The sequence below is a fragment of the Patella vulgata genome, chromosome 2 (assembly GCF_932274485.2).
Source record: "Patella vulgata chromosome 2, xgPatVulg1.2, whole genome shotgun sequence".
Taxonomy (NCBI): Eukaryota; Metazoa; Mollusca; class Gastropoda; family Patellidae; genus Patella; species Patella vulgata.
This window is the reverse complement of record NC_065880.2, coordinates 89,567,561-89,594,427: the sequence shown is the minus strand read 5'-3', so window position 1 is coordinate 89,594,427 and position 26,867 is coordinate 89,567,561. Positions and strand designations below refer to the sequence as shown.

Here is a 26,867-nt window from a genome sequence, read left to right as displayed (position 1 = left end):
ACAAGGAGAATGACTGTACTCACTGTTTGTGTAATAATGGTATGGGTGAATGTCGACAGGAGGAATGTGACACCGTGACATGTCAAGAGGTGAGTTTAACAGTGACATGGTTGATTGACAAGTTATGATGTATGTCATCTGTTATAATAATATATACATTGTTATGAAAGTCCGGTTTGGATTGTAATGTACACAATCCTATTATTGAAAATCATAAATGACACTTGTATAGTTCTACAAACAGCATGAAAAAGCTGATGATTAGATAAATGTAGACCCATGAAATGTGATGTTTGTTATAGGTCATTTAACCCAGTGCTTCTTTGATGAGAAAAGAAAAAGAAAATCCGTTTTACATCTTCCACCTGCATGTTATTATCTTTCACCCTCCCACTGTTATTCACCCACCTGTTTTCTTTCACCCACCTGTTCACACCCACAAACCCATTATCTTTCACTCACCCATGCCTTTCACCTACCCATGTATTTCACCCTCCCACTGTCTTCCACTCATTCCGGTGTGGTTTCCCCCTTGTCAGTGATGCAGGACTGAGGGCCTGATAAGGACAGGTGTCTAGTCATTCTGATGGGACATTAGTGTCCCCGTAAAAGATCCCTTGACAGTTGGAATTCGATATAAGAGTAGGCTGTAGTGCCACTGTCCGTGCAAAATTTCCCTCATAGCATACTGTATGGCATATGCCCATCTTCATTAGCCCAGTTCGGAGCAGTAGGACGTTAAAACCCCATTTCATTTCATTTCATGTCTTCCACTCACCCATTCTTTTTCACCATCCCATTCTCTTTTGTCTTTCACCCACCAGTTCTCTTCCACCCACCCAATGTCTTCCACCCATCTTGCGTCTTCCACCCACACAGTGTCATCCACCCACCCAATGTCTTCCACCCACACTGCGTCTTCCACCCACACAGTGTCATCCACCCACCCAATGTCTTCCACCCACCCTGTGTCTTCCACCCACACAGTGTCATCCACCCACCCAATGTCTTTCACCCACCTTGTGTCTTTCACCCACCCAGTGTATTTCACCCACCCTGTGTCATCCACCCACCCAATGACTTCCATCCACCCAGTGTCTTTCACCGACCCTTTCTCTTCCACCCACCCATTCTCTTTCACCCACCCAGTGTCTTTCACTAACCCATTTTCTTCCACTCACCCATTCTCTTTCACCCACCCATTTTCTTCCACCCACCCATTCTCTTTCACCCACCCACTGTCTTTCACCCAACCATGTGCCTTTCACCCACCCAGTGTATTTTACTTGTTTTACAGACGCAACGTAAAGTAAGGAATGATGGGATATGTTGTGAAGAATGTGTACCAAAAGAAGGTCAGTTTTTAAATAAAATAGTTGCCAATTTCTGTGACAATTAAAAAGCAGACGAATGCATCTACACGGGTAGGAAAAAAGAGAGAGTGTGTGTTTTTAATACGTTTAGTTAGTTCACAGGGGTCTGTGTTGGTCACGTAATAGGGCATTTGTCTATCCAGAAAAACTTCCCAGCTATACAAACCTAAACAAACTAAACCCCAGTCATTCAGGGCTTAAAAGATTTACCCCTTGTCCAGCAATACTCTTATGGAGCTGGTTCTAGTCATATTGATATATCGGGGGGAGGTTGGATGGCCGAATGGTTAGCGTGTGCGCATTGTATCATAAGGTCTGTCAATGAGTCAACTAGCATGGTAGCGATTCCCCGGTTGTATGTGACAAGGAATAGGGTCACCTGTCCAACTCCAACCTCGTGGGTTTTCTCCGGGTCCTTTGGTTTCCCTCCCATTTCTAAAGACCCCTACTCGCATTCAATTTATTGAAATAAAATTGAACCATATGTTAGTCCCGAAATGACCTAGTTTGTGTCAAGTGGACGTTAAACCGCATTCCTTTCTCTCTCTCTATTGATATATCCTGATTTACTATTACAGGTGAATGTGTTGGTGAGATACCTGTGCGTTACCATGGTGATGTGTGGAATATCAGTCGATGTGAGTACTGTGTGTGTAAAAATGGCCGACGTGAATGTCACCTAGCAACATGTCCACATATTACGTGTAAAGGGGTAAGTATTTAACTTATCATTGTGCCACACCAAGACGAGTTGTCGTGATTCTTGTTTGCAGGAGGCAAAACAAATACTCTGCTGCTTGTCTTAAAAACTTTCAGTTGAAATTTTTATGTTTTGAAATTTTTTAACAAAATTAAATTCCTTTTGCTAAATAGTCATATATCTGTAAAGTAAATGAAAGAGTTTACCGGACACATTCAATTCTCGTTTACATTGTAAAATAAAATCAATTTAAAGTTAAAATATCTTCTTTACTTTTCTAAACCATATGAAATGAATTAATGTCCGGTCAACACAGTCACCTACTTCGGTTATTTTGAGACTAACATGTGGTGTGATCGTATGACTCGTATCTATTTTCAATATAAGGCTTCATCTTGCTTTAACTACGTACATCTTATCAAGGCCTTCACGTAATACCCCGCATATTTCAGCACTTATTTCGATTGAGTACAAGCCCAGCTTGAGAGCCTATCAGATTCCTCGATAATCACGAATACCACGTCTCTAGCTTTCCAGCTACAATGTCTACCTGTGATAATCGAGTTGCAAAGTTCTAGGTTCGTTCATTGTCAAGGTTTCTGAGAAGGACTCCATTTTTGATTTGAGTCAAAACCCTTTGATTGGACACTACTGTTCACATGCCTGAAAGGGAGATTACATAGCTATAAGTTCGGGAATTGCAAAGCAGTGTTGCAACGTATAGGTGTTGTAAAACTTGCCATCACTGCTTCAGGGACATGAACTCGTATGTGCTATGAAACTAACATATAGTGTGGTCATATGTGCTATGAATTTTGCTCAGACGATGGTGTTTCAACTGTCAAGGATTCTTTAACGTTCACGCCAACACATACACTAGTTGACCATGTGAATATGAAAGAGAATGTTTGTTTTTATTTTTAATTAAAGGATGAAGTTATTGAAGAGGGTCATGATTCTTGCTGTCCTCGATGCGTTCGTCCTAAACTCTGTATATTTGATAGTCTACGTTATATGGTAAAAAAATGTTTTTTAAAATCTATTGATTGGCCTTTTTATAATCCAATTAAATCCAGACTAATTGATTATCTACAACTGATATTTGGATGGATTAATCTGTAAAAATGTATTTATTGTCTGGAAATGCACGATAGAGAGAACCGACTTTAACGTTAGCTTAAACATACTTTCCCACATACAAACTGTGTGATTTGATGATATATTTGGACTAAATACATATCCAAACTAATTAATCTATCAAAAATTTGCTTCAAATCCATTTCAAAACTTTGTATGCACAGGGAGATAACTCAAGCTATAAATAAACTTTTGTTAGAGGCCATGTTTGTCATCTAACTTCATTGAGGGATGGTCCATATTTTAGAATGTATTTTTCATTAATTACTGTCCATTTATCATACATATTGAGGCCTAAGTAAATTTTTAATTATTTTCTGTCATCTTTTTTTCCAACGTTTAATTGCAGTCTTTTATACTTTGACACCCCTCAATGTTCCCGAACTGCCTAACAATTTGATCAAGAAATAACAACCGCTCCCTCAGTCAAGCTAGTACATACCCTCCCACTTTTGCCCAGTGCTTGCACCATGGGTATTTTTCGGGTAATCCAGTATTTTTCTAATAAGATTGGGCGTCTTTACTCTCCATATATACCAACCAAATTTGCCATACTTTTATTGGAAATAACCACCTGATAGCCCTGAGCTTCTAAGGCTACTTGCTTAGGAAATTCTTCTAAAATTGTTTTTTTATTCTGTAGCCTGGTGAAACATGGGTCCCAGATCCGTGTACTGTTTGTACTTGTCAAGCTGAAGGTCTGGATGTTGTGTGCTACCAACAATCATGTCCTGTTTGTCCAGATGGTAGTTATGCTGATATACCACCGGGACAGTGCTGTGGGGAATGTAGAAAAGGTATGATTAATATTTCTAGAAATTTATCATCCCCAAAATAGTGACAATCGAGTGAAAAGGGGGATTTTGAACTACAACACATACGCTGTCTGCATAAGAAATTATCTCAACCAACAGCATAAACAAATTCATTGTGTTTAAATACGTCACGATTCTGCTCACACCACCCTCCTTTGTACAGAACTGTGACAGGACTGAATTATCTGTCACTCGGTTGCAATTCTGTCAATTCGAGACGTTATAGACTGACAATCGAGAACCCCCAGGTTATTTTGAGCTACTATAAAAAGCTCTACACATTATCTCCCATAGCAATACAAGGGCAGATCCAGAGAGGGGGGGGTGTTAAAATGGTCGTGTATTTTATCCTTTGTCGTCAGATGGTGGGATGGGCATTCGAAGCGTGAGATAATGATATAGGCACAAGTGACATCACAATTAATGCTTTGCATCAATGAAATTAAATCACCATGTCAGCGTATTAATTCATAATGTAATGTGAATGTATATAGGCAAAAATGATAATAGAGGCCATATATTTCTCAAAAACATTCAAGCCCCCCCCCCCCAAAATACATAAATACATTGTCTCAGGTACCTGGCAAACCCCCTCCTGCTAAAATTCCTGGATCCGCTCCTGCAATCTGCTCCTGTATTTGATCTCTTGAGCATTTGTTGATAAGTTTCTAAACAAACTAGGTCATTTCGGGACTAACATATGGTTTAATTTTTTTCAATAATTCGCTTGCATGTTAGCAGTGGAAGGGAAACCGGAGGACCCTTAGAAAACCCATGAGGTTGGACAGGCGACCATACTCCTTGTCACGTACAACCGGGGAATCGAAACCACGCCAGTTGACTCAATGACAAACTTTATGGTATAGCGCGAACGTGCTAACCATTCAGCCATCCAACCCCCCACCATTGAGAAGAACACATTACAAGTGTTGAATTCTTTTCTTATGTTGGTCGTTTTTCTGTTGTCCAAAATAAATTTGACTTTTCTGTACATCTATTTTCAGCCATATGTAGTCAAGAATGTGAGAGTTGTCTGCCCACAGATGCTCATCATTGTTTACGTTGTCGTGCTGGAAACAAACTCGTACAAAATGGAATCTGTGTAGATAAATGCAGTGAAGGTTTCTATCCAGCAGAAAATAATTTATGTAAAGGTACGTCCCCTTCCTTTGTTTATATTTTAGAACATGTACACAGTAACAGGCGTAGTTTGACATACCTGAGTTCAGGAGTATGACCAGGCCACAAGTTCACAAAGCATTCTCAGACTTATGTAAAGAATTTACTCAACTTTCAATCACTGTTTATGAGAAATATCTTTGATCCAGAAACACAAAACTTTGCACATAGTTTCTTTTTGATGTATTTGATACATTAAAACAACAAAAGTTTTATAAAGGGCTATGTTATAGTTAAAATAAGGCAAACAATTCTGAGTAAATTCTTAACTTAAGTCTGAGAATGCTTTGTGAACTTGGGGCCAGGTTCTGAATATGGGTGCCATGAAATGTCCCAAATAAATTTAAATTCATTATACATTTTTATTTTGTGATTGAAATCAAAAAAAAAGGATTTTGGTCGGTATAAAGTTAAGAGTCCAAAAAGTTCTTCCAAAGTTCTGCAATACCAAACTTTTGAGTTTTATAACACAAGTGAACTAAGATTTAAATGTGACACTTTTGAAAAATGTGCCGGGTTGTGGATGGGGGCATAGTTCGTGTGACGGCTTTCTTTGCTCACTTCCTAGCTATGCAGCTGCTGAAATTTGGTATCGATCAACAGTTCTTTACTTGTTTGACTGTGGGAGCTGCGGTGAGATGTTGGCTCGCTGATTCTGTTCAATCAGCGTGGTTGGATGTGAAAGTTCATTGAGATTTTCTGATTGTCATTGTGCTGGACGAAGAGACTGGCAAGGGGCAATGTATAGTCGTTAAGATGGGATGATCTACACATTGGCGCGCGCAAAAGAACCCTAGACAGTTGGAATGCGAAATAACAGTAGATTGTAGTGCTGCTGTCCAAGCAAAATTTAACTCATAGCCCAGTCGGTGCAGAATAGTACGACATTAAATTACATTTCATGTCATTTTTGTTTGACTGATGTTGACAATTTGATGATTTTATTTGATGTCGAAACAATTTCATTGACGTAACAGATCCACTGGAGATAATTAGACTTAAATTTTCTGAAAATGATTCAAAAGACTACTTAAAATTGAACACTCATTTAGGCAGGAAAAATCCAAAAAGGTAAATGGTTAATTGTTGATTCTTTTTTGACAGATTGTGATGAAACGTGTAAATCATGTAGTGATGGTACCAAATATCATTGTACGTCATGTCCAGCTGGTCGCTATTGGCAACATGGAGAATGTGTCCGATCGTGTGGTACTGGTTTTTACTTACAGAACAGAGAATGTCTTGGTAAGTTGGAAGCAACACTGACTAGTTGTTGAGTATGAATTCAATCCTGGTTTAGACTACAAAACCTGTTCAATATTTTCCAGCATGATTTCAGAGGCGTGAACAGGGCCTACAACACCAGGCAGAGCGGGATACGACACCATTTCGGGGAGTGGGGGTGGGTGGGATACAATCATGAGTTTATGTCGAGTGGATGATAAATCCCATTTGTGTCTGTGATGACTTTTAAAACATTTAAAATCGGAACTTGTGATAACTTTTAATAACTGAACTTTTTAAGCTAAGTTTTTATATAGTGCTTGCACTATCATTTTAATAACTTCATATTTCTTAAATTTTCTGTGATTATATGTATAATTCATTTTTATTTATTCTGCGTCTACCTTTTTTTTTTACAAAATGTAATAGGGCCGCGGAGCAGAAATCTTTACTGGAATGCAGGCGCTTTATAAATTCATTATATTATTATTATTTCTTTCTATATATATTTGGGGATCACATGGCTAAGTGGGTAAGACGCTGGCTCGCTAGCCTGGAGGTCGGGCGTTCGATCCCTGCATTGGCCGAGAAAGATCATCCAGATTTTCCGACGTGGTTTCCCTTGTCAGTGATGCAGGATGGAGGGCCTGACAAGGACAGCTGTCTAATCCGTCGAATGAGACGAAAAACCGAGGTCCCATGTATATATTGGAATGCACGTAAAAGATCCCCTGGCAGTTGGAATTTGATATAAGAGTAGGCGATAGTGCCGCTGCCCGGGCAAAATTTCCTTCAGAGCACACTGTATGGCGTATGCCCGTCTTCATTAGCCCAGTAAAGGAGTTGAACAGTAGGACGTTAAACCCCATTTCATTTCATTTCATTTCTATATTTTTTTGCTTCTACTTTCAGGATGTGACAAGAGTTGTAGTTCTTGTTTGGGGTCAAAGGTCAATCAGTGTTTATCATGCACCGCACCAGGACATGTTTTACTACATGGGAGATGTGTGGATTCATGTGGACCACGATATTACGTTAAACAAAGGGAATGTCGAGGTAGGGAAGTTGGTATTTAAAATTTGAGGAGTTGAGGAATTCCCTTGCAAAGTACAATAATGTGAAGAGTTAAATCTCTACAAGGAACTTCCCTCATAGCACGCTGTATGGCATATGGTCGTATTCCTTTGTCCAGTTGGTGCCGAACATTGGAACGTAGAAAGTTAAATCCTACTTCAGAATAAGTCAGTAAAGGATCCCCTAATCCAAGAAGAACAGAGGCTGTGTTGATAAGACTAGTTTTAAATCATAACATTCGGTCTTCGGTCTTGGTCTTCGGTCTTGTTCAGCGTTTGTGTTTTAGCAGTTTTTTTTCCAGTCAACGGCTTCGAAATTTAAAATTTGTCAACACTCATACGTTTTTGTTGCTTTTTTCTTCCAGATTGTCCAGTAAGCTGTAGAGCTTGTTTACCAGACAGTTCCATGTGTGCTTCTTGTGTTGAGTCCTATTTCTTACATGATGGTCAGTGCTCTAGAGATTGTCCAGAAGGTTATCTCCCTTCACAAGATGGTCGCTGTCTAGGTAGGTTTCTAATTATATGACGTTGCCTAATGGAAACCTACAGCCTGACGATTAGGAACTTCTGCACGTGTGATGTCAAAGGTCACAAGCGAAGATTGAGCGCTTGATGTACAAGTTGATAAACTTTATGAAGAGTTAGACGTACAATACTTTCTGAGATAAAAATGACGGAAAAAGACGCGGGTAGTGGATAATCCGAGAATTTAATTAGGATTCGATATTTGTAATAAATAGTAAGCGATTAAAGACAACAACGTCTTATGTATGCAATGAATTCTCCTCTGACTCCCAAGACGTGACGTAAACATGACCTGGTTTGATCGAAGTTTAATAACAGGGCATTCCTTTGCAATTACAATGTTTGAGAAGGATTTGAAGCATAATTATGACAAATTAATTAGTTTGAATATGTTTTTGGTCCATATATACCATTAAATCACCCAGTTTGTACGCGGGAACCAATCTTAAAACCCCATTCATCTAGGCCTCCGACCTGGTCCTTGATAATCATCGTAAATCTGTCTTTGCAATATTTCTTGTACTTCTCTATTATAGTTTGTCATCCATCATGTAAAAGTTGTTCTGGAACAAAGAATTCAGATTGCTCAAGTTGCCATGACAATGCATCTCCACAAGATGGCCGGTGTTCATCATCGCCCTGTCCTCGAGGAAAGTTCTACAAATCACAAACACGTAGCTGTGAAAGTAAGTAGGACTTTTGAAGGTTTTAACTGGTCTTGTTAACAGCCGTAGTGGCTCGGTGGGGTTTGATCCTGGTGTTGGCCGAGACAGAAATTTGTCAATCTGGTTAAAACACAGATCCTATTTCGTTTCGTTTTTATAGTTCAAAATTTCATTTTACTTGTCTTTACTACACTAGGATCTGGAAGACTTGTTATTTAACTTGTGTTCTGCTTGAAATGAGGGGTCAGCCAATCAAATGGTCTGTCGAATCGAGTGTGGGCCGGAACTGTGGGTAATCCACTAGTAACATCAATGCTGATTGGTTAATCAAATGTCTGACGTCATAGGTCAAAAGTTGATCTTTTGACCCCTGACGTGACCTATCGCTATAACTTGTCAGATCTTCATGTAGTGTAGGCCATCGAAAGTATAAAAAAAACGAAACGAAATAAAGATCTGTATTATAATCAGATTGGAGATTTGTAAGCGTGGAGGGCCTGGCGAGGAGCAGTGTCTTGTCATTCAGATAGAAAGCCCGAGATCCTGTGTACCCATTGACATCGCGTACAACCGGGGATTTGAAACCAAGCCAGTTGAGTGAATGACAGCCCTCATGATACAGCACGCACGTGCGAACCATTCGGCCATCCAACCCCCCATTGACATGGGGAATGTGATAAAGACTAGTCTAAAATGGTTGCTGTTCGTTCTAATTTTCCATCATAGCATACACTGCATGGTACGTTACTCTGTTGTTTCATTTTGCATGCACGTTGCATAAGATCTGTCATTGAGTCAATTGGTGTGGTGTCGAATCCCCGGTTGTATGTGACAAGGAGTAGGGTCGCCTGTTCAACCTCGTGGGTTTTCTCCGGGTCCTCAAGTTTTCTCCGAAAGCTAAAGACCCCTTTTCGGACATGAAGTATTGAAATAAAATTGAACCATATGTTAGTCCCAAAATGACCTATTTTGTGTCCAGTTGATGTTAAACCCTCTCTCTCTCTAGTGGACATTAAACCTCATTTCTCTCTCTCTCTCTCTCTCTCTCTCTCGTTTCATTTTATCAATATATCTGGAGATATTTTTCTAATGTAGGCTAGCATTTAATGATAATGAACTATGTTTACTACTCAAGGTACAGAAATGCATTGGAAGGCCAAGGGTTGTTATGTGGCATTTTAGGCAAAATGTTGCTCAAAATGTTGCTCAAAATATGTTTTTTTATGTTATTTAGATTGTTTGGAAGGTTGTTCTGTCTGTGAACCAAATCATGATGGCAGCGAATCAATCTGTACTCAATGTCAAGATCGAGCACACATTCCATCTGGTAGTTCCTGTCACAAGAATTGTCTTCCAGGCTTTTATAAACAAGGCGATATATGCACCAGTCAGTCAAAACAACAATCATAACACCTATTATTATTCATGAAAGATATCACTACATTTAGTTGTGCTGTTTAAAGCTGGACTCCAGGGGGTTGGATGGTCGAATGGTTAGCACGTGTGCGCTGTATCATAAGATCTGTCATTGAGTCATGATCAACTGGCGTGGTTTCGAATCCCCGGTTGTACGTGACAAGGAGTATAGGGTCGCCTCTGGGTCCTCCAGTTTCCTGCTAAAGACCCCTACGTGCAAGCAAATTATTGAAATGACATTAAACCATATGTTAGTCCCGAAATGGCCTAGTTTGTGTCAAGTGGACGTTAAACCCCATTTCTCTCTCTCTCTTTAAAGCTGGACTCCGATTACAAAACTACAGAAATAATTAATTTTAGAGCAAAAGTATGGCTGACTTATTTTATGTAATTAGTAAAATAATATGTACCTGATACGACATAATAATTGTGTAGCAATAATATTTTCAGTAACGTCAATCTGTCAGGAGGTAGTTGAAATATTGGTAGTCAGATGTGGACACTGTGCTTGACAAGCCATATACTGGATGTGGGCATGGGAGAAGTTTCTGTATTTAATGTTTAGTTTCAAACCATTGTTGGCAAATCGTTAAAATTCGCTGAGAATCAAAAAATATTTAGTTTGCGTAGTTTGAGATGGTCCATCTTGATGTGATAATGAGTGTTGCATTTACAACTACATGATACCCAAGTCCTGGTATTATGCTACCCTGATTTCTGAGACAATGGAAATGTGTCAGTAACTTTAAACATACATTATGCAAGAGCTAAATCTGCCTATTGCAGGTCTTTCTTTAGGCCTGAAATGTTATATAAACTATTAATTAGACATTAATTAACTTATCCAGATCATAATCAACTCTCGATGGCATCGCTAGCCTGCGATGTTTATTGGATTAGGTTCTGATTTGCTGTTCGACTTCCATTCATAATTAAATCATGAAATGGATAATCAAGACTATGTTTTTTATCCTACTGACTTTAGTAATGATGATCGATGCTAGGCCGAAAATTCAATCACTAAAATCTCGGTTCATAGTGGATCAATTTGACTGAAATTTTCAAAAATTCCCTTTACATTATCTATGTTTTTTTTAACTATTATAGTGAGAACTGCCAGCTCGTTATCTAATCTCCCATAATGTATCTTTAACTTAGGACACCCATCAATTTTTGTCTACACCAATCAAATATTTGTCTACTTTTATTTTATATTTGTTCAGGTTGTGATTCAATGTGTGAGAATTGTAATGAAGTTGCTGATTGTACCAAATGTTACTCACCGTATCAAGTTTATCAAGGTCAATGTGTACAAGATTGTGGAGTGAGGATGTATCCAAGTTATCAAGGTCGTTGCCAAGGTAAAATCTCTTCAGTTTTTTATTTTGTGGGGTCTCGGGTGGGTGGGTGTATGATTGATACTGAAAGTGTGTCATTTAGATCGAAAAGAAAAATGTGGTATTTTGTGCTATTTTGGTAGTCCACGCAAATTTTCTCTGCGTTATCAAAAATAACCTACAGTGAAAATTTTGAAGTCAACACCCTGGTCCACGCAATAGATACCCTTGTTGATCACTAAAATGAAAAAGGTGAAGTTTCGATATATATCCCAAGGTTATGCGTGACAAGGAGAAGGATCACCTGTCCTACCTCCGGTTTCCTCCCATTGGCAAAAACTCCTAGTCCCAATATTACACTGCATTGGCCGAGTAGGTTCATCCAGATTTTCCGGCGTCGTTTCCCCTTGTCAGTGATGCAGGACGGAGGGCCTGACAAGGACAGCTGTTAAGTCGTTCGGATGGGACGAAAAACCGAGGTCCCGTGTACATATTGGCGTGCACGTAAAATATCCCTTGGCAGTTGGAATTCGATATAAGAGTAGGCCGTAGCGCCGCTGCCCGGGCAAAATTTCCCTCATAGCACACTGTATGGCATATGCCCGTCTTCATTAGCCCAGTTTAGGAGCAGAACAGTAGGACGTTAAACCCCATTTCATTTCATTTCATTTCATTTCCAATATTACCTGGTTTATGTTGAGTGGACATTAAACCCCACCTCTCACCATTTTGTTTTGGGTTCGAGAGGGCCACATCAGGGTTCTCAACAAGTCTACGTCTGCCACCGACAATCTGATTAAACAATTGTGTTGAGGTTACAGTTCATTCTGTTTCTTTATTTTAGAATGTTCTACTAATTGTTTGAGTTGTACGTCAAGTGATGTTTGTTTACGTTGTGACAGTCGATCATATCTGAAGAACGGGATTTGTGTATCGAATTGTGGACCACAGTTTTTAACCAACAGAGACAAGAGAACATGCACAGGTTTGTCGGAAAATTTTTTCTAGTTTTGAGCCACAAAGATGGCTCCCATTTTAGTAACAATAACAATTACTATGGTTTATTTAACACTATTTATGGAATAACAATTAGTATGTGTTATTTCACTGTGTCATTTCAACAAAATTTCACAAGTCGTAATTATTAAACATATTTATTTATGTTGATATATGCTTGATAATGACTTGTGAAATCTTGCTGAAACCTCACAGTAGAATAAACCATATTAATTGTTATTCCATAAACCATACTAAATGTTATTCCATAAACCATAGTAATTGTTATCCATAAATAGTGTTTTACTTGATTATGTTCCAATTACTATATCAGGTTATGGTAAATAACCATGATTTCACAATGATTGGCGAAAACAGTTTGTTAAAATTTCAAAATTTAAAACTAAGAATTTGAGAAGAGCATCCAACCATTTTTGTTTTTAAATTATTTCGTTTCCCTCAAAGAAAAAGGAATCAAAACTTAAACAGGTGTTTTTGAATAAAAAAAGTTTAAATTTGTGTGGCCTTATGAAAAAATAATTATTAATTGAAAAATTTGATTATCATAATAATTTTCTTCCTATTTCTTCAGAAAAAATCCTGATTCAAAATTAATATTAAGCAAAAATAATTTTAAACAAGACTTGAATGTCTGTTTATTTATCAAGGACCTGGGGGGTTGGATGGCTGAATGGTTAGCGTGCGCGCGATGTATCATAAAGTCTGTTTCCTCCCACTGCTAAATACCCCTACGTGCATGCGAATTATGGAAATAAAATTGAACCCTGTGTTAGTCCCAAAATGACCTAGTTTGTATCGAGTGGACGTTAAACCCCATTTCTCTCTCTCTCTCTGTGAAGATCTTCAACTTGAATTAAGAATTGACCCTGAAAGGAAAAATACTAAACATGCAATCAAAATGGCGTTATCGGAACCATCCTCTCTTTTTTCAGCCAATGACAATCCTCCTAGTTTTCAAGCCCTTGGACACATCAGTGTAACGGAGAAAGGTGTAACTACGCTTACACCCAGTCTGCTGTACCTTGTTGATCCAGATACAGAAACGTCTGAGTTAAAAATATACCTACAGCTAACGCCCTCTAGTGGTGATGTTGTCAAGGTAGTTGATGGTGTTGATAGAGTTTTAAAGAGAAATGAATATTTTACGTGGAGCGATGTTATAAACGGAAAGATACGTTTTGTCCGAAGGCAGTCATTGGATGTTCTAAAAGGTAAACATTGGTTTTATCATCAAGTTATAATGATCTAACTTTAAAGCGATAATTTTATATTTTCTAAGAAAATCGAAACATAATTATTTCTATGTCTTTTGCTTAATAGGTTATCAACTCACTATTATACGACCATGGGCATTATTTCCCACCCTTAAAAATCATTGACACAGGAAATAATAACACAATTACCTCCCTTGTTTTCCTATTGCCTCCATGCATTAGCTACCTTCAAACGTTGGAATTTGACTTTGAAAATGATATTTTTGCCAATTTCTCAGCTGGCAATAGTGACTTATAGGATTAATAGGATTATTCTTTAACAAGGTAGGACGGTTTATGGATACCATCTATTTTAAGGCTTTATTTTAATAAATTTTAAAAATATAACTTAAAAATATGAAATTGCAACTTTAAGCTGCGTTATTCTATCTTATCACATGACATACAGCAAAATTTCCACCTATTCTACTCAAGGATTCTTGTGCATGCACGCCAGTGAGTGAATAAGTGGCTTTGTTTTTTGTCCCATGTGAGAAACTAGACATCTTTCCTTTGCTAAGCCACCCATCTTGAAACACCGACAAGAGAAACCAGACTGGAAAATCCTTAAGGACTTCCTCGACAAACACTGGGGCCGAACCCAGTGCCTTACCCACTGAGCCACCTTGATTCCTTGTTGAATAGGCATAATTTGAAATATATAAATATAATTTGATCTGTTTTCAGATGAGGTAGTCCTACGAGCCATGGATGGACAGTTTTACAGTAATGAACTTCGTCTTCCGATCCACGTTATCTCATCTCAACCAGTAAGTGTGTCTGTAAATAAACCCTTACTAGCGGCTAGTAGTGGACAGACCATCATCACCACGGAAACACTAGATATACAATCAGACGCTGATCCAAGAACAGTAACTCTACAGGTTATTCAAGGTGAATTTTCCGTCTATATAAACAATCTTAAAAGATTAATTCAAGATTATTGACCAATGATAATAATAACGAATCACACTGTATTGTAAAACTATATAGGGGTTATTTTAGTTCTATAAAAGGTGTTCTGTTTAATATATTGAAGTGATTATACAAATGAGGGACTACAAGAAATGGGCTAAGTAGGTATTTTGCAAGAGTCAACTTTCTTAGACTAACTCACTGACAGTTCCTGCCACCAATTTCTAGAAGTAGGTTATTGGTGTCCAGTCATCTCGTGCATAGATTAGTCCAATTAAATAAACAGTGTTGATGGAAACGGGTGCTATAATGAAACAGTTACCCAAAAATGGTAATTGCCCCGCCCTAATAGCCCACAAATCTAAACGTTTGATATAAATTAAATAGCACCATCAAATTTGCTTTAGACATCATTAACATTGCTGGAGGGAAGGGTAGCCAGCTCGGCTTAGAGGCCGGGATACAGACATCATGGGGGCTTCTTAGAAGGCATACTCACCGTCTCCTCGGCTAAAGAGGCTTGGATACAGACACAATAGGGGGCTTCTTAGAAGGTATAACAACAGCCTGCTTGGGATACAGACATCATGGGGGACTACTTAGAAGGTATGCCCTTCAGCCTCCTTGACGTAGAGGCCAATGTTTCTAGGGAAGACATCATTGCCGTTCCTAGAGGGACATATATCCGACTCGGCTATGATTGATGATTTTCATCTCATGTTTTCTATCCTCAGGTCCATTATCAGGTCAACTTGTCAATTCACAAACTAGGCAACCAATCAGAAGTTTTACTATGGAAGATTTGTATATTGGAGGCGTGGCTTATGATAATTCAGCCAATACAAGCGTGGGATCTGATATGATGATTTTACAAGTGACAGACGGACAACTACCATTGAATATAATTACAGAAATAAATATACGACCCAAGGTAATAATAATAATAATAATTTCATTGTGGAAGAGGGTTGGATGGCTGAATGGTTAGCGCGTGCTTGTTGCATCAGAAGGTCTGTCATTAAGTCAACTGGCGTGGTGTCGATTCTTCGGTTGTACTTGACAAGAGTAGGGTCACCTGTCCAACCTCATGGGTTTTCTCTGGGTACTCCAGTTTCCTCCCCACTGCTAAATATCCTACACGCAAGCGAAATATTGAAGTAAAACTCTTGAGTTTATTTGACTCTGTGTCAAATGGAAAATATCATGTGGTTTCAATGCTAGAATTTCTAGGTGATAAATATGAATTAAATCAAAAGAGAAAGTTCAAGCAATTAGGTCATCATTTCATGGATGGACGTACGAGCCAGGGCACTGGGGGACGCAAAACAATTTTTTTGGGGTGATCATCAAATTTTTCGGGCACTGAGCAAATGATATAAAAAAAATAAAATTTAGTGGATATGAAAATAAAATGAAGTGCCCGTAATCCGGGACTTTAACTGACAATTGAGTTCAGAGTTTCAGAAAATTTTGATTTTGATTCAGGGTGTCTAGTTCTTAAACTCAAACTGCAATTCGAGAAAATACGTCCCGTTAGATAATTGCAGTTATTTTTCGAGATTTTACTATGGGTATTTTGTGGTAAAGTTATGTAGGTTCATTTTTTGGGCACTGCTGCCATATTTTGCAGGCAAAATTGGCCTGTATGTCTATATTAAAAATCCATTTTGGAACTAAAATAGGGCATGTCTATATTATAGGAATTCGTTTACATGTAGGGGTCTTTATCTGTGAGGGAGGGGGGTTGGATGGTCGAATGGTTAGCACATGCGGGCTGTATCATAAGGCCTATCATTAAGTTAACTGACGTGGTTTCAAAAACCCTGTTGTATGTGACAAGAAATAGGGTCGCCTGTCCAACCTTGTGTGTTTTCTCTGGGTCCACCGGTTTCTTCCCACTGCTAAAGCCCCCAATGCGCAAGCGAATTATTGAAATAAAATTAAACAATATGTTTGTCCCGAAATGACCTAGTTTGTGTCGAGTGGAGTTAAACCCCATTTCTCTTTCTCTCTCTCACTTTAGCTATGGTAGGAAACTGGATGACATTTTTTTTTCAATTCTTTTTCTAGGACAGTAAAGAGCCTGTTATTATTAACAATGCTGGAGGCCATGTTGTACGAGGGGACAGCCTTCAGATCACGTCAGACATGTTGAAGATTCGAGCAATGGATATCGAGAATGCTGGATCTAATGATATCATCTATACGCTGGTGCCTTCTACCAGTAATCCAATACACGGTAAGCTTGGTTGATTCATACTAAATAACAAAAATATCCTATCCAGAAACATATATATGGGTTGTTAGGTCTAGAAATTAAGGTCAACTGCAGATCTAGTCAACTGCCAAGGGATGTTTTACGTGCACGCCAATATGTACACAGGACTTTGGTTTTTTGTCAGATCCGAACGACTATACGTTGTCCTTTGCCAGGTCCTCCGTCCTGCACCACTGACAAGGGGAAACCACTCCGGAAAATCCTGATGAACTTTCTCGGCCAATGCAGGGATGGAACACCCGACCCCCAGGCTAGCGAGCCAATGCAGGGATTGAACATGGGACCTCCAGGCTAGCAAGCCAATGTCTTACCCACTTAGCAACTTAGCAAGGTCCAACTATCTACCTATTGAATTGATGATCTCATAAACCAGTAAGCAATTTCCCTCGTAGCAAACTGTATTAGCTTGGTCATTCTTGGTATCCCCAGTTGTATCGTTCCATTCAACTCCACTAACCTCTGGGTCCATCCATGCAGTTTTCACGAATTCAGATTATCTACCCTTGATCGTAGCTTGATTCTTTCTATAAGCCAATCAAATAACAGTTTACATACCAGTCTTAGCCACAATAAGGTGCAAGTTACTTCCCTTTGCCCACTCGATTAGTCAGTAGAAATAGCAGAAGTATCCAGGATGGATGGACCCGGAGGTTAGTGGAGTAGAATGGGACGATACCAGTCGGGTAGGAAGTTAATCCTATTTATTTCATTGTTTTCAAAAAGATAACTTTGTTTCACGTTTTTCTAGGAGAAATATTAATGGTTGTACCAATACCAGTAACAGGTGCGGGACGAGGATGGCGTAACCTTGGTGATGGAACAATGGCTGCCAGGATGTATCGTTTCTTACAACGTGATGTTAACGAAGGAAGGATATGGTACAAGCACGATGGCAAGAATTCACAGTCTGATGTTTTCACTTTTGAGGTAGACAACAAATTTGTCCAAACGTAGCCAAAGCAAATGATTTTCATACTTCGTAATGTTTATGTACTACTAGATAGGGGTTGGCGCGAGAGAGAAATGGGGTAAAACATCCACTCGACACAGATTAGGTCATTTCGGAACTAACATAATGGTTCAATTTTATTTCAATAATCTGCTTAAGCTTAAGCAATTAAGCCGAACTATAAAAATTGTAGCCCAGATGAACGAGAGGAAAGTCGCAGTCATGCCAGTAGGGATCTAGTGACTAATGTAGCCTTATCAGGACCTCTGGGATTTTGAGCAGTAGGTGCTGACTGGCTCACCTTGCTAACTTCGCTTGGCATATAGATATAGAAACAGTTAAATACATAAAAGGGTTGGATGTTCTAAGGTCCCTGGGCCCTGTTTCTCGAAATCTTAACTAAAGATAAAATCCTAATTTTAGTAGATACTTTAATTTTGATTGGCTAAGCATTAAAATCAATCTAATATTATCCAATCAAATTACTAAAATTTCCTGAAACAGGCCTCTGATTGTTATTAATTCTGATAGTTGTTTTATATTTTATCGTGTTTTTATCTATAGGTAGCAGATATGTCAAAGCCTCCAAATGTCATAAAAGACCTGATGTTCAAGATAACAGTACTGGATGATGTTTATGAAGAATTGGCGGCCCCAACTATTTCTCCAGGTGTTCGACTAGGAATGACGGTAAGCAGCGGCAAAAAGGACCTGGCGTTGGGGCTCAGTACTCACTCCTTCCCCCAATATTCGATCGGTCATCAGTATTTTTCAGCATGGTTCCTCCTTGTCAGTGGTGCAGGAGAGAGGACCTTACAAGAACAACAGATAGTCGTTCGGGTGGGACAAAAACAAGCTCCTCGTGTACACATTGGTGTGCACGTAAAAGATCCCTTGGCAATTGTAATTCGATATAAGAGTAGGCTGTAGTACCGCTGTCCGGGCAAACAAAATTTTCCTCATAGCCAACTGTATGGCATATGCCCGTCTTCAGTAGCCCAGTTAGAGCAGAATGGTAGGACGTTAAGCACCATTTCATTTCATTTTGTAAAATCTAAGGAAAGATCAACCATTTTAATTTTGCCTGAGATTGTTCCTCTTGGAATTCTCCAGTCCGGTTTGCCCATGTCAGTGGTGCAGGACATAGTTCCAGGTTAAGAACAGTGCCTATTTGTTGGGATGGGACAAAAAAAACCTATGGTTTAGATTAGTTATTGATACGAAAAAATGCAAAATATTGTTTTTGGTTATTTCAGGTTTTAGAGAATCAGTTGGTTCCAATAACGGCTGCTCACCTTTCCTTCCACGATGACGATTCCAAACCAACAGAAATCATCTACTCTATTACGACCTTATTAGGAGATGATGAGGGAACGGTTGAACATATTGAAGTTCCATTTAAACCTGTTCTTCGCTTTACACAGGATGATGTCGACAATAATCGCATTATTTATCGACCACCTGTTATGGAGATCGGAAATTCGAAGCTAGAAGTTAGTTTTAGTTTTGTAGGTAAGTTGTAAATAGAAGTAAAACAACCTCTTCAGCTGATTCATGAAGTAAGGGTTTTATTTTTTTTTTTCTTAAACTTTTTTTCTTTTCAACGAGAAATTTTGATTTCCACAATTACAAGAAATACATTTTGCAGCATTGGGTTCAAATTGCTAAATATTTAGATTGTTGGGAGGGCAGGTTTTCTCCCAAAAATTGTGTGACCAGTATGACATGCAGGAGTCGATTTGTAGAACGTTTGACACTGAGCTACGAGATCATGAGGAAATGAAGATCAGAATCTGGTCAAAAACTCCAGAAGTCCGTAGGAACTCTAACCCCATAACACCCAAAATGGCCTAGTTTGTGTCACATATATAGCCCCTTGCAATGCTGGACTGACAATGCAAATGAAGGTCAACACGGTTTGGAATGAAAGGTAAGTAAAACCTTTGCGTTGTAACCATAGAAACAAAAATGACCCATATGTTTGTCTCCTGACCAAAATATTCTGTTGACGTGACTTTATACCTCATTCCTATTTCAGTCTCTGATGGCGGAAAAAATCGTCGACAACCAGAAGAACGATTTATGATACAAGTTCTCCCGGTGAACAACAATCCACCGCGATTCAGCATACCCAATCCAGACATGGCTGTATCACAAGGGGGAACTACTCCAGTCTTACAAGTTTTTGAAGTTACTGATCTAGATACTGACGACGGTGAACTAGAATTTTTGTTGACTGTGGCGCCATCGTATGGCCATTTGGAAAAAGTTGAAGGAAGTTTAAAAGCGGAAATCAGAAGAGGTAATTATTATGTTACTTGTAACTAGATGTGGCTAGGTGAGTACTCCTCCGGATAGCATGAAAAAATGAGGCACGTAAGAGAACCTTTGACATTTGGAAGTTTGAAATAATATTTTGAAACCTATTACACTGTAATCCAGGTATGATTTAATCTTGTGTATTTGGCACTTATTTCTTTCACATTCGTTTAATATCAAATCTTTGTTTAAAAATTTGTAAATAGTGTTTAAAATCACCATACACTGTTTAATTTGTACATGTGTCAAGTTTAAAGCTGACTGATTAATTTTGATAATGAGTGTCCAATTTACAAGTATTTAATTTCCTGATCACTGTTCAAAAATTAATCATTATACATCATTAATCAATTGGGTTGTTTATTTTTTTAACAATGATTGAGAAATTAAACGCTTGTAAATTGGACACTCATTATCAAAATTGAATGGTCAGCTTTAAACTGGACACAAGTACCAATTAAACGATTTATGATGATTTTAAACAGTTTTTTCAAATTTTTAAACAAAGACTTGATATTAAACGAATGTGAAAGAAATTAGTACTAGATACACAAGATTAAATCATACCTGGATTACAGTGTTAGTACCGGTGTGTCTACCCTGTGGCTGTCAGATTTCAATGCCCTGCGTGGCTGTTATGTCTCATGAAAGGCAATCACATATCACTGGATACCATCACCAGTTTTAAACCTTTTAGTCCACTGGATCAGTGTCATTCAGCTCTCGAGGTGATCACATTTACAGGGCCCTGTTTCCCGAAATCATAACTAAAGATAAAATCAAAATTTTAATAGATACACTTCTATTTTGATTGGCTAAGCACTAAAATCAATCTAATATTATCCCATCAAATTACTAAAATTTGAATTTTATCTTAGTTAAAATTTCGTGAAACAGGCCCCAGATAAGCCCCCAGTAGAAGATGTCATCAATTATCATTTGCGAAATTAGAAATTAATCAATTAAGTCAAAAATATCTTTCATCAATTGATTGGATTGGTTATTATTTGTTTTTTTAGGAGACAGATTTCACTATAAAGACGTACAGACCAGTGTGTTTCAGTATGTTCACCATGGGGATAGCATACCTTTAACAGACATGTTTCATATTGCCGTTAGTGATGGAGTTCATCAGGTCACCTCTAAGGTCAAGGTCAACATTTTGAAGGTCGACAAGTCAGCACCATTTATGTTACCAACGGCAACCTGTCATGTAAATGTTACTGAAGGTATGAATATGTGAAGTTTTTCTTATTGTATGACGGGGGGTTGGATGGCTGAATGGTTAGCGTGCGCGCGTGCTGTATCATAAAGTCTGTCATTGAGTTGACTGGCGTGGTTTCGAAACCCCGGTTGTACGTGACAAGGAGTAGGGTCGTCTGTCCAACCTCGTGGGTTTTCTCCGGGTCCTCCGGTTTCCTCCCACTGCTAAAGAACCCTACGCGCAAGCGAATTAATGAAATAAAGTTGAACCATATGTTAGTCCCGAAATGACCTAGTTTGTGTTGAGTGGACGTTAAACCCCATTTCTCTCTCTCTCTTTATTGTATGACTGTGAAAGAGGGGGGGGGGGGCAGGTGGTCTAATGGTCGAACGGGTGCTCATTAGTTAATAATTTCATATTTTCTAAGAAAGTCAAAACATAATTATTTCTATGTCTTTTGCTCAATAGGTGTCATTCTCAAACTTAAAACTCATTTACACCGGAAATAATAACACAATTAACTCCCAATTACCTCCCTTGTTTTCTATTCTCCACCATGGAGTAGTTATCTTCAAACGTTGGAATTTGAAGATGAAAATGATATTTTTGCCAATTTCTCAACTGGCAATAGTGAATTATAGGATTAATAGGATTATTAGGACTGTTTATGGATGCCATCTATTTTAAGGCTTATTTTAATTAATTTTAAAAATATAACTTGAAAATATGAAATTGTAACTTTAAACCATAAACCCCACACATGTTACTTCATCGGGAATCAGTGACGCCCAGGTCCTTTTAATTAATTTTAAAAATATGAAATTGTAACTTTAATCTAGAGGTTATTCTTGAACCTTCTGGAATTGCGGTAAGACGTTTGGATTCTTGGCTAGAATGAATCCAATCAAGTGGTCAAACTGTCTACTGCCCTTGTTTTATATCATACGGTCTGTCATTAAATCAAGTGGCGGGATTTAGATCGCAAGCTTGTATATGTATGTGACAAGGAGTAGGGCCGCCTGCCTAACTGCGTGGGTTTTCTCCAGTTTCCTCCTGCAAATCCTGTTTATGTGATAAGGAGTAGGGTAGCCTGCCTAACTGCGTAGGTTTTCTCTGGTTTCCTTCCACGTGCAAGCAAATCATTGAAATAAAATTGTACCATATGTTAGTCTCAAGATGACCTAGTTTGTGTCAAGTGTGACCAATTAAATAATTTGTTAACTGTGATTCTATTTGTAGGCCAGACTGTAACCATTACGCGTGACCTGTTAGCGTTTGGTGATTCTGACGATCAGGACTCTGATCTGACGGTTATTCTGAGCAGTGAACCATTTTATGGCAAGTTGTTGGTTGGACCAGAAGGTGAAGGAATCAGATCGGGGAGTTTCTTTACACAAGATGACATCAATCAAGGTTATGTTCGGTAAGTGTCAGTTTTAAACCAGTGTTGGCAAATTGTTTAAATGTTGGTTTTCTACTGTCCCATAGTTTATAATAGTCCATCTAGATTATGCTCGGTTTCCACTGTCTTACGATTCATTTTGATATAAGTGTCAGGGAACATTCACTACAACTTGGGTATCGTTTAATTGAGCTGTTTTAACAGTTTCTGTATTTAATGTTTAGTTTCAAACCATAGTTGGCAAATTATTCAAATATTGGGTTTCTACAGTCGCATATATTAAAATGGTCCATATGGGTTTGCTGTAGGGGGCGGGCATGATTAAGTGGGTATGACGCTGGCTCGCTAGCCTGGAGGTCGTGTGTTCGATCCCTGCATTGTGGTTCCCCCTTGTCAGTGATGTCTAGTCCTTCGGATGGCACGAAAAGTTCAAGGGTTTGCTGTAGGGAGTAAACTGCCACTAGGAATACTGCATCACAAATGCGTTGACAAACAGATAAAGATGTAATATGAATATAAGTTTCCTTTAATCAAACAGTGATGCAGGACGGAGGGGCTGACAAGGAAAGCTGTCTAGTCGTTCGAATGGGACGAGAAAACCGAGGTCCGGTGTACACATTGGCGTGCATGTACAAGATCCCTTGACAGTTGGAATTCGATATAAGAGTAGGCCGTAGTGCCGCTGTCTGGTGCTAAATTTCCCTCATAGCACACTGTATGGCGTATGCTCGTCTTCGGAGCAGAACAGTAGGACGTTAAACCCCATTTCATTTCATTTCATTTCATTTCATTTCATTTCATTTCATTTATTTAATCAAACATTAATACAAAAATAAATATGATGATAATATCATCTGACAATATTCTATTTACATATCTGACATTGGTATGTCATGTTGTTGAGTGTTGGTCTAACGATTAAAAAAGCTAAGTCTGTAACTCAATATTTTCCATAATATTTGAAATTAAAACCACAAATTAAAATTCAATATTGATCGATTTCAATCAATTTTGATGTTATCTTACCATGCAGCTATAGGATCCTAATATCAAATATTTAAGACATAAATAATAAACATTTTATAATCAGTACACAAGTCGTGTGCCCAATAGTTTTGGGTGCTATTTTATAATGGAAAAAAATAAAAACATATCCTACAACACAGTGTGGAAGTAATTAGTGAAGGCCGATTCACAAATAACAAAATAATCATTTAAAAAACTAAGCAGGCAAAAATTACCTTGATTCGTAATATCAAATCTTTGTTTAAAAATTCGTAAAAATTACTGTCGTTTAATTAAGTACAATCACATATTTATAATATCAAATCTTTGTTTAAAAATTCGTAAAATTACTGTGGTTTAATTAAGTACAATCACATATTTATAATATCAAATCTTTGTTTAAAAATTCGTAAAAATTACTGTGGTTTAATTAAGTACAATCACATATTTATATGGAAGAACTTTTAATCACTTGACTAGATCAAGTGTTGACATAACACTGTAACCCAGGTATCATTTAATCTTGTGTATTTAGCACTAATTTCTTTCACATTCGTTTAATATCAAATCTTTGTTTAAAAATTCGTAAAAATCGTTTAAAATCACCCAAAATCATCTAATTTGTACATGTGTCCAGTTTAAAGCTGACTGATTAATTTTGATAATGAGTGTCCAATTTATAAGTATTTAATTTTCTGATCACTGTTCAAAAATGAATCATTATACATCATTAATCAATTGGGTTGTTTATTTTTTAACAATGATTGACACTTGTAAATTGGACACTCATTATCAAAATTGAATGGTCAGCTTTAAACTGGACAGAAGTACAAATTAAATGATTTATGGTGATTTTAAACAGTTTTTACAAATTTTTAAACAAAGATTTGATATTAAACGAATGTGAAAAAAATTAGTGCTAGATACACAAGATTAAACGATACCTGGGTTACAGTGTAAACTAGCATTGATGTAACAATTAACAATATAAGAAACAAAACAATTAATAGATTTTATTGGCATCTTCGCGAGATATGCCATTTGGGCAGTTACTTTCTATCTATAAAGGGATTATAATAAATTAACATGTCATTAGCTTTACGTAACATTTCATCATTGGCTAGTCACCTTTTAATAGCACACACACACAATTAATGTTTTAAAGATATTGTCCCCAAAGTTGAAGACTTTTACTTTAAAAATTAATAATGTATTATCTTAAATATTTATAACATATAACTACATATAAAGATTTAAATTATAACATATAACTACTATAACCTGGTAATACCATGACATAATACAACATAAATGCCATTGACAAGCCTAAATGACATACACTATCAAACAAATATACCATGTTTTATGCCCCAATATACTCTCTGACTAACAATGACAATACTATCTGCTGACATATATCTGACAAAAAATAATAAACTGACTAACAAGACCAAAATGAATGCCAAAGTTACTATTGCATGGTGGCTAATCGAAAAAAAAATGAAGAACGTAGATTATGTTGATAAGACAAAAAATCAAAAATAGTATTATAATTAAAATGGAACAATAAAAATTACATTTCTGGCCATAAAATTTACAACTGTTTACTCCTCCAAGTGCGGGGTGGTGGGGTTTGGATGGCTGAATGGTTAGCGTGTGCACGCTGTATCATAAAGTCTGTCATTGAGTAAACTGGCGGGGTTTCAATTCCCCGGTTGTAGGTGACAATGAGCAGGGTCGCCTGTCCAGCCTCATGGGTTTTTCCGGGTACTCTGGTTTCCTCCCCCCACTGCTAAAGACCCCTACGCGCAAGCGAATTATTGAAATAAAATTAAACCATATGTTAGTCTCGAAATGACATAGTTTGTGTCGAGTGGACGTTAAACCCCCCCCCCCTCTCTCTCTCTCATCCATGTGGTGTTGAGTAATGAACACAGAACAGAAAACTTAACAGTTGTAAACCCAACAGTCATATCTAATCTAGACAGACTGCATGGCATAATGCCCGTCTTTATTAGACTTGTTGGTGCATAAAAATAGGACGTAGAACCTCATTTCATTTTTTAAGAGTACCCTATTCATAAATCTTTCTTTATTCTTAAAATTCTCAGCGAAATTAGTTCTATTTCTCCGCTCGTAGCCGGACGAATGGTCAATCCTTAAAATATGCTATCTATCGACTCAAAAGATCAAAATAGCAATAAAACATTTTAAAACACCTTCAATTTGGACATTATTTAAGAATAGGCTACCATATTCGTAAATATTTCTTTTTTCTTAAAATTCTCAGCGAAATTTGTTATTTTTCTGCCCTTGTAGCCGGATGACTAGTCAATCCTTGAAAATAACAATAGTCTATTCTATTCTACACCCAAAACCTTATTTTAATTCAGTCGTGTGGCGAAGTTAACAGAACACTCATACAGCTGTGGCGGCTTATTTGATGATCAAGAAACTAAGCTTGATTACCTAATCAACAATCTTAATCTCTTGACCACTAAGGCGCTATTCTGGAATGGTTGCTATGTGATTTTGTTTTGCAACATAACATCCTTAACTTGCTTTTTCTCAAAACTTACTTTTCTGACTTGAGCAGCTTCAAACGGATATAGCTTAGTCAATTTTTGCCCGATTCAAACATACAATACACCATTTTCAAGGTATTGAGATGGAAAATGTGAAAATAACAATAACTCAATTTTCAAAATATCCTCATTGCAACTCATTTTGCCAGTACGGGTCACCAATTGTCTTTAACTTAAATGATTACTGTGAATTTCTTTATTTTTACAGTTATATGGCTGATTCAGAGATTGGGAATAAACCGTTAACAGAGTTGATATATTTTAACGTGACTGATCTGAGTCGTAATTTACTCCCGAGACAAGTACTGTCAGTTTTAATTCTACCGTTAAACGACCAGACGCCAGTTGTAGCTGTCGGACCGAATATACAGGTAAGAATAAATTGTGAAATTTACCTGTATTCTTCCCTTTAAGGAGAGGCCCGCAGAAATTTCTGCGTGTTTAGGATGATCAACACAAGCATGGTGATGTCACTGATAAAAATCTATGTTGTGTT

General features: G+C 37.8%; 1 protein-coding gene across 1 annotated transcript; it reads left to right on the top strand.

Annotated features, from left to right (window-relative positions):
* Window positions 1-79: 79 nt before the first annotated feature.
* Window positions 80-26,591, top strand: LOC126812434 (extracellular matrix organizing protein FRAS1-like). The gene is made up of 10 exons (XM_056098412.1): window positions 80-89; window positions 1,952-2,089; window positions 11,331-11,468; window positions 14,402-14,608; window positions 15,364-15,554; window positions 16,700-16,868; window positions 17,656-17,834; window positions 18,421-18,546; window positions 19,176-19,319; window positions 26,580-26,591. Exons 1-10 carry the CDS (start codon window positions 80-82, stop codon window positions 26,589-26,591), a joined length of 1,314 nt encoding a protein of 437 aa, XP_055954387.1.
* The last annotated feature ends 276 nt before the right edge of the window (window positions 26,592-26,867 follow it).

Coding starts and splice junctions, on each gene's coding strand:
- LOC126812434 (XM_056098412.1), top strand. Junction 11,469..14,401: donor TTATCAAGGTCGTTGCCAAG/GTAAAATCTCTT, acceptor ATCTGTTTTCAG/ATGAGGTAGTCCTACGAGCC. Junction 17,835..18,420: donor CTGATGTTTTCACTTTTGAG/GTAGACAACAAA, acceptor TTTTATCTATAG/GTAGCAGATATGTCAAAGCC.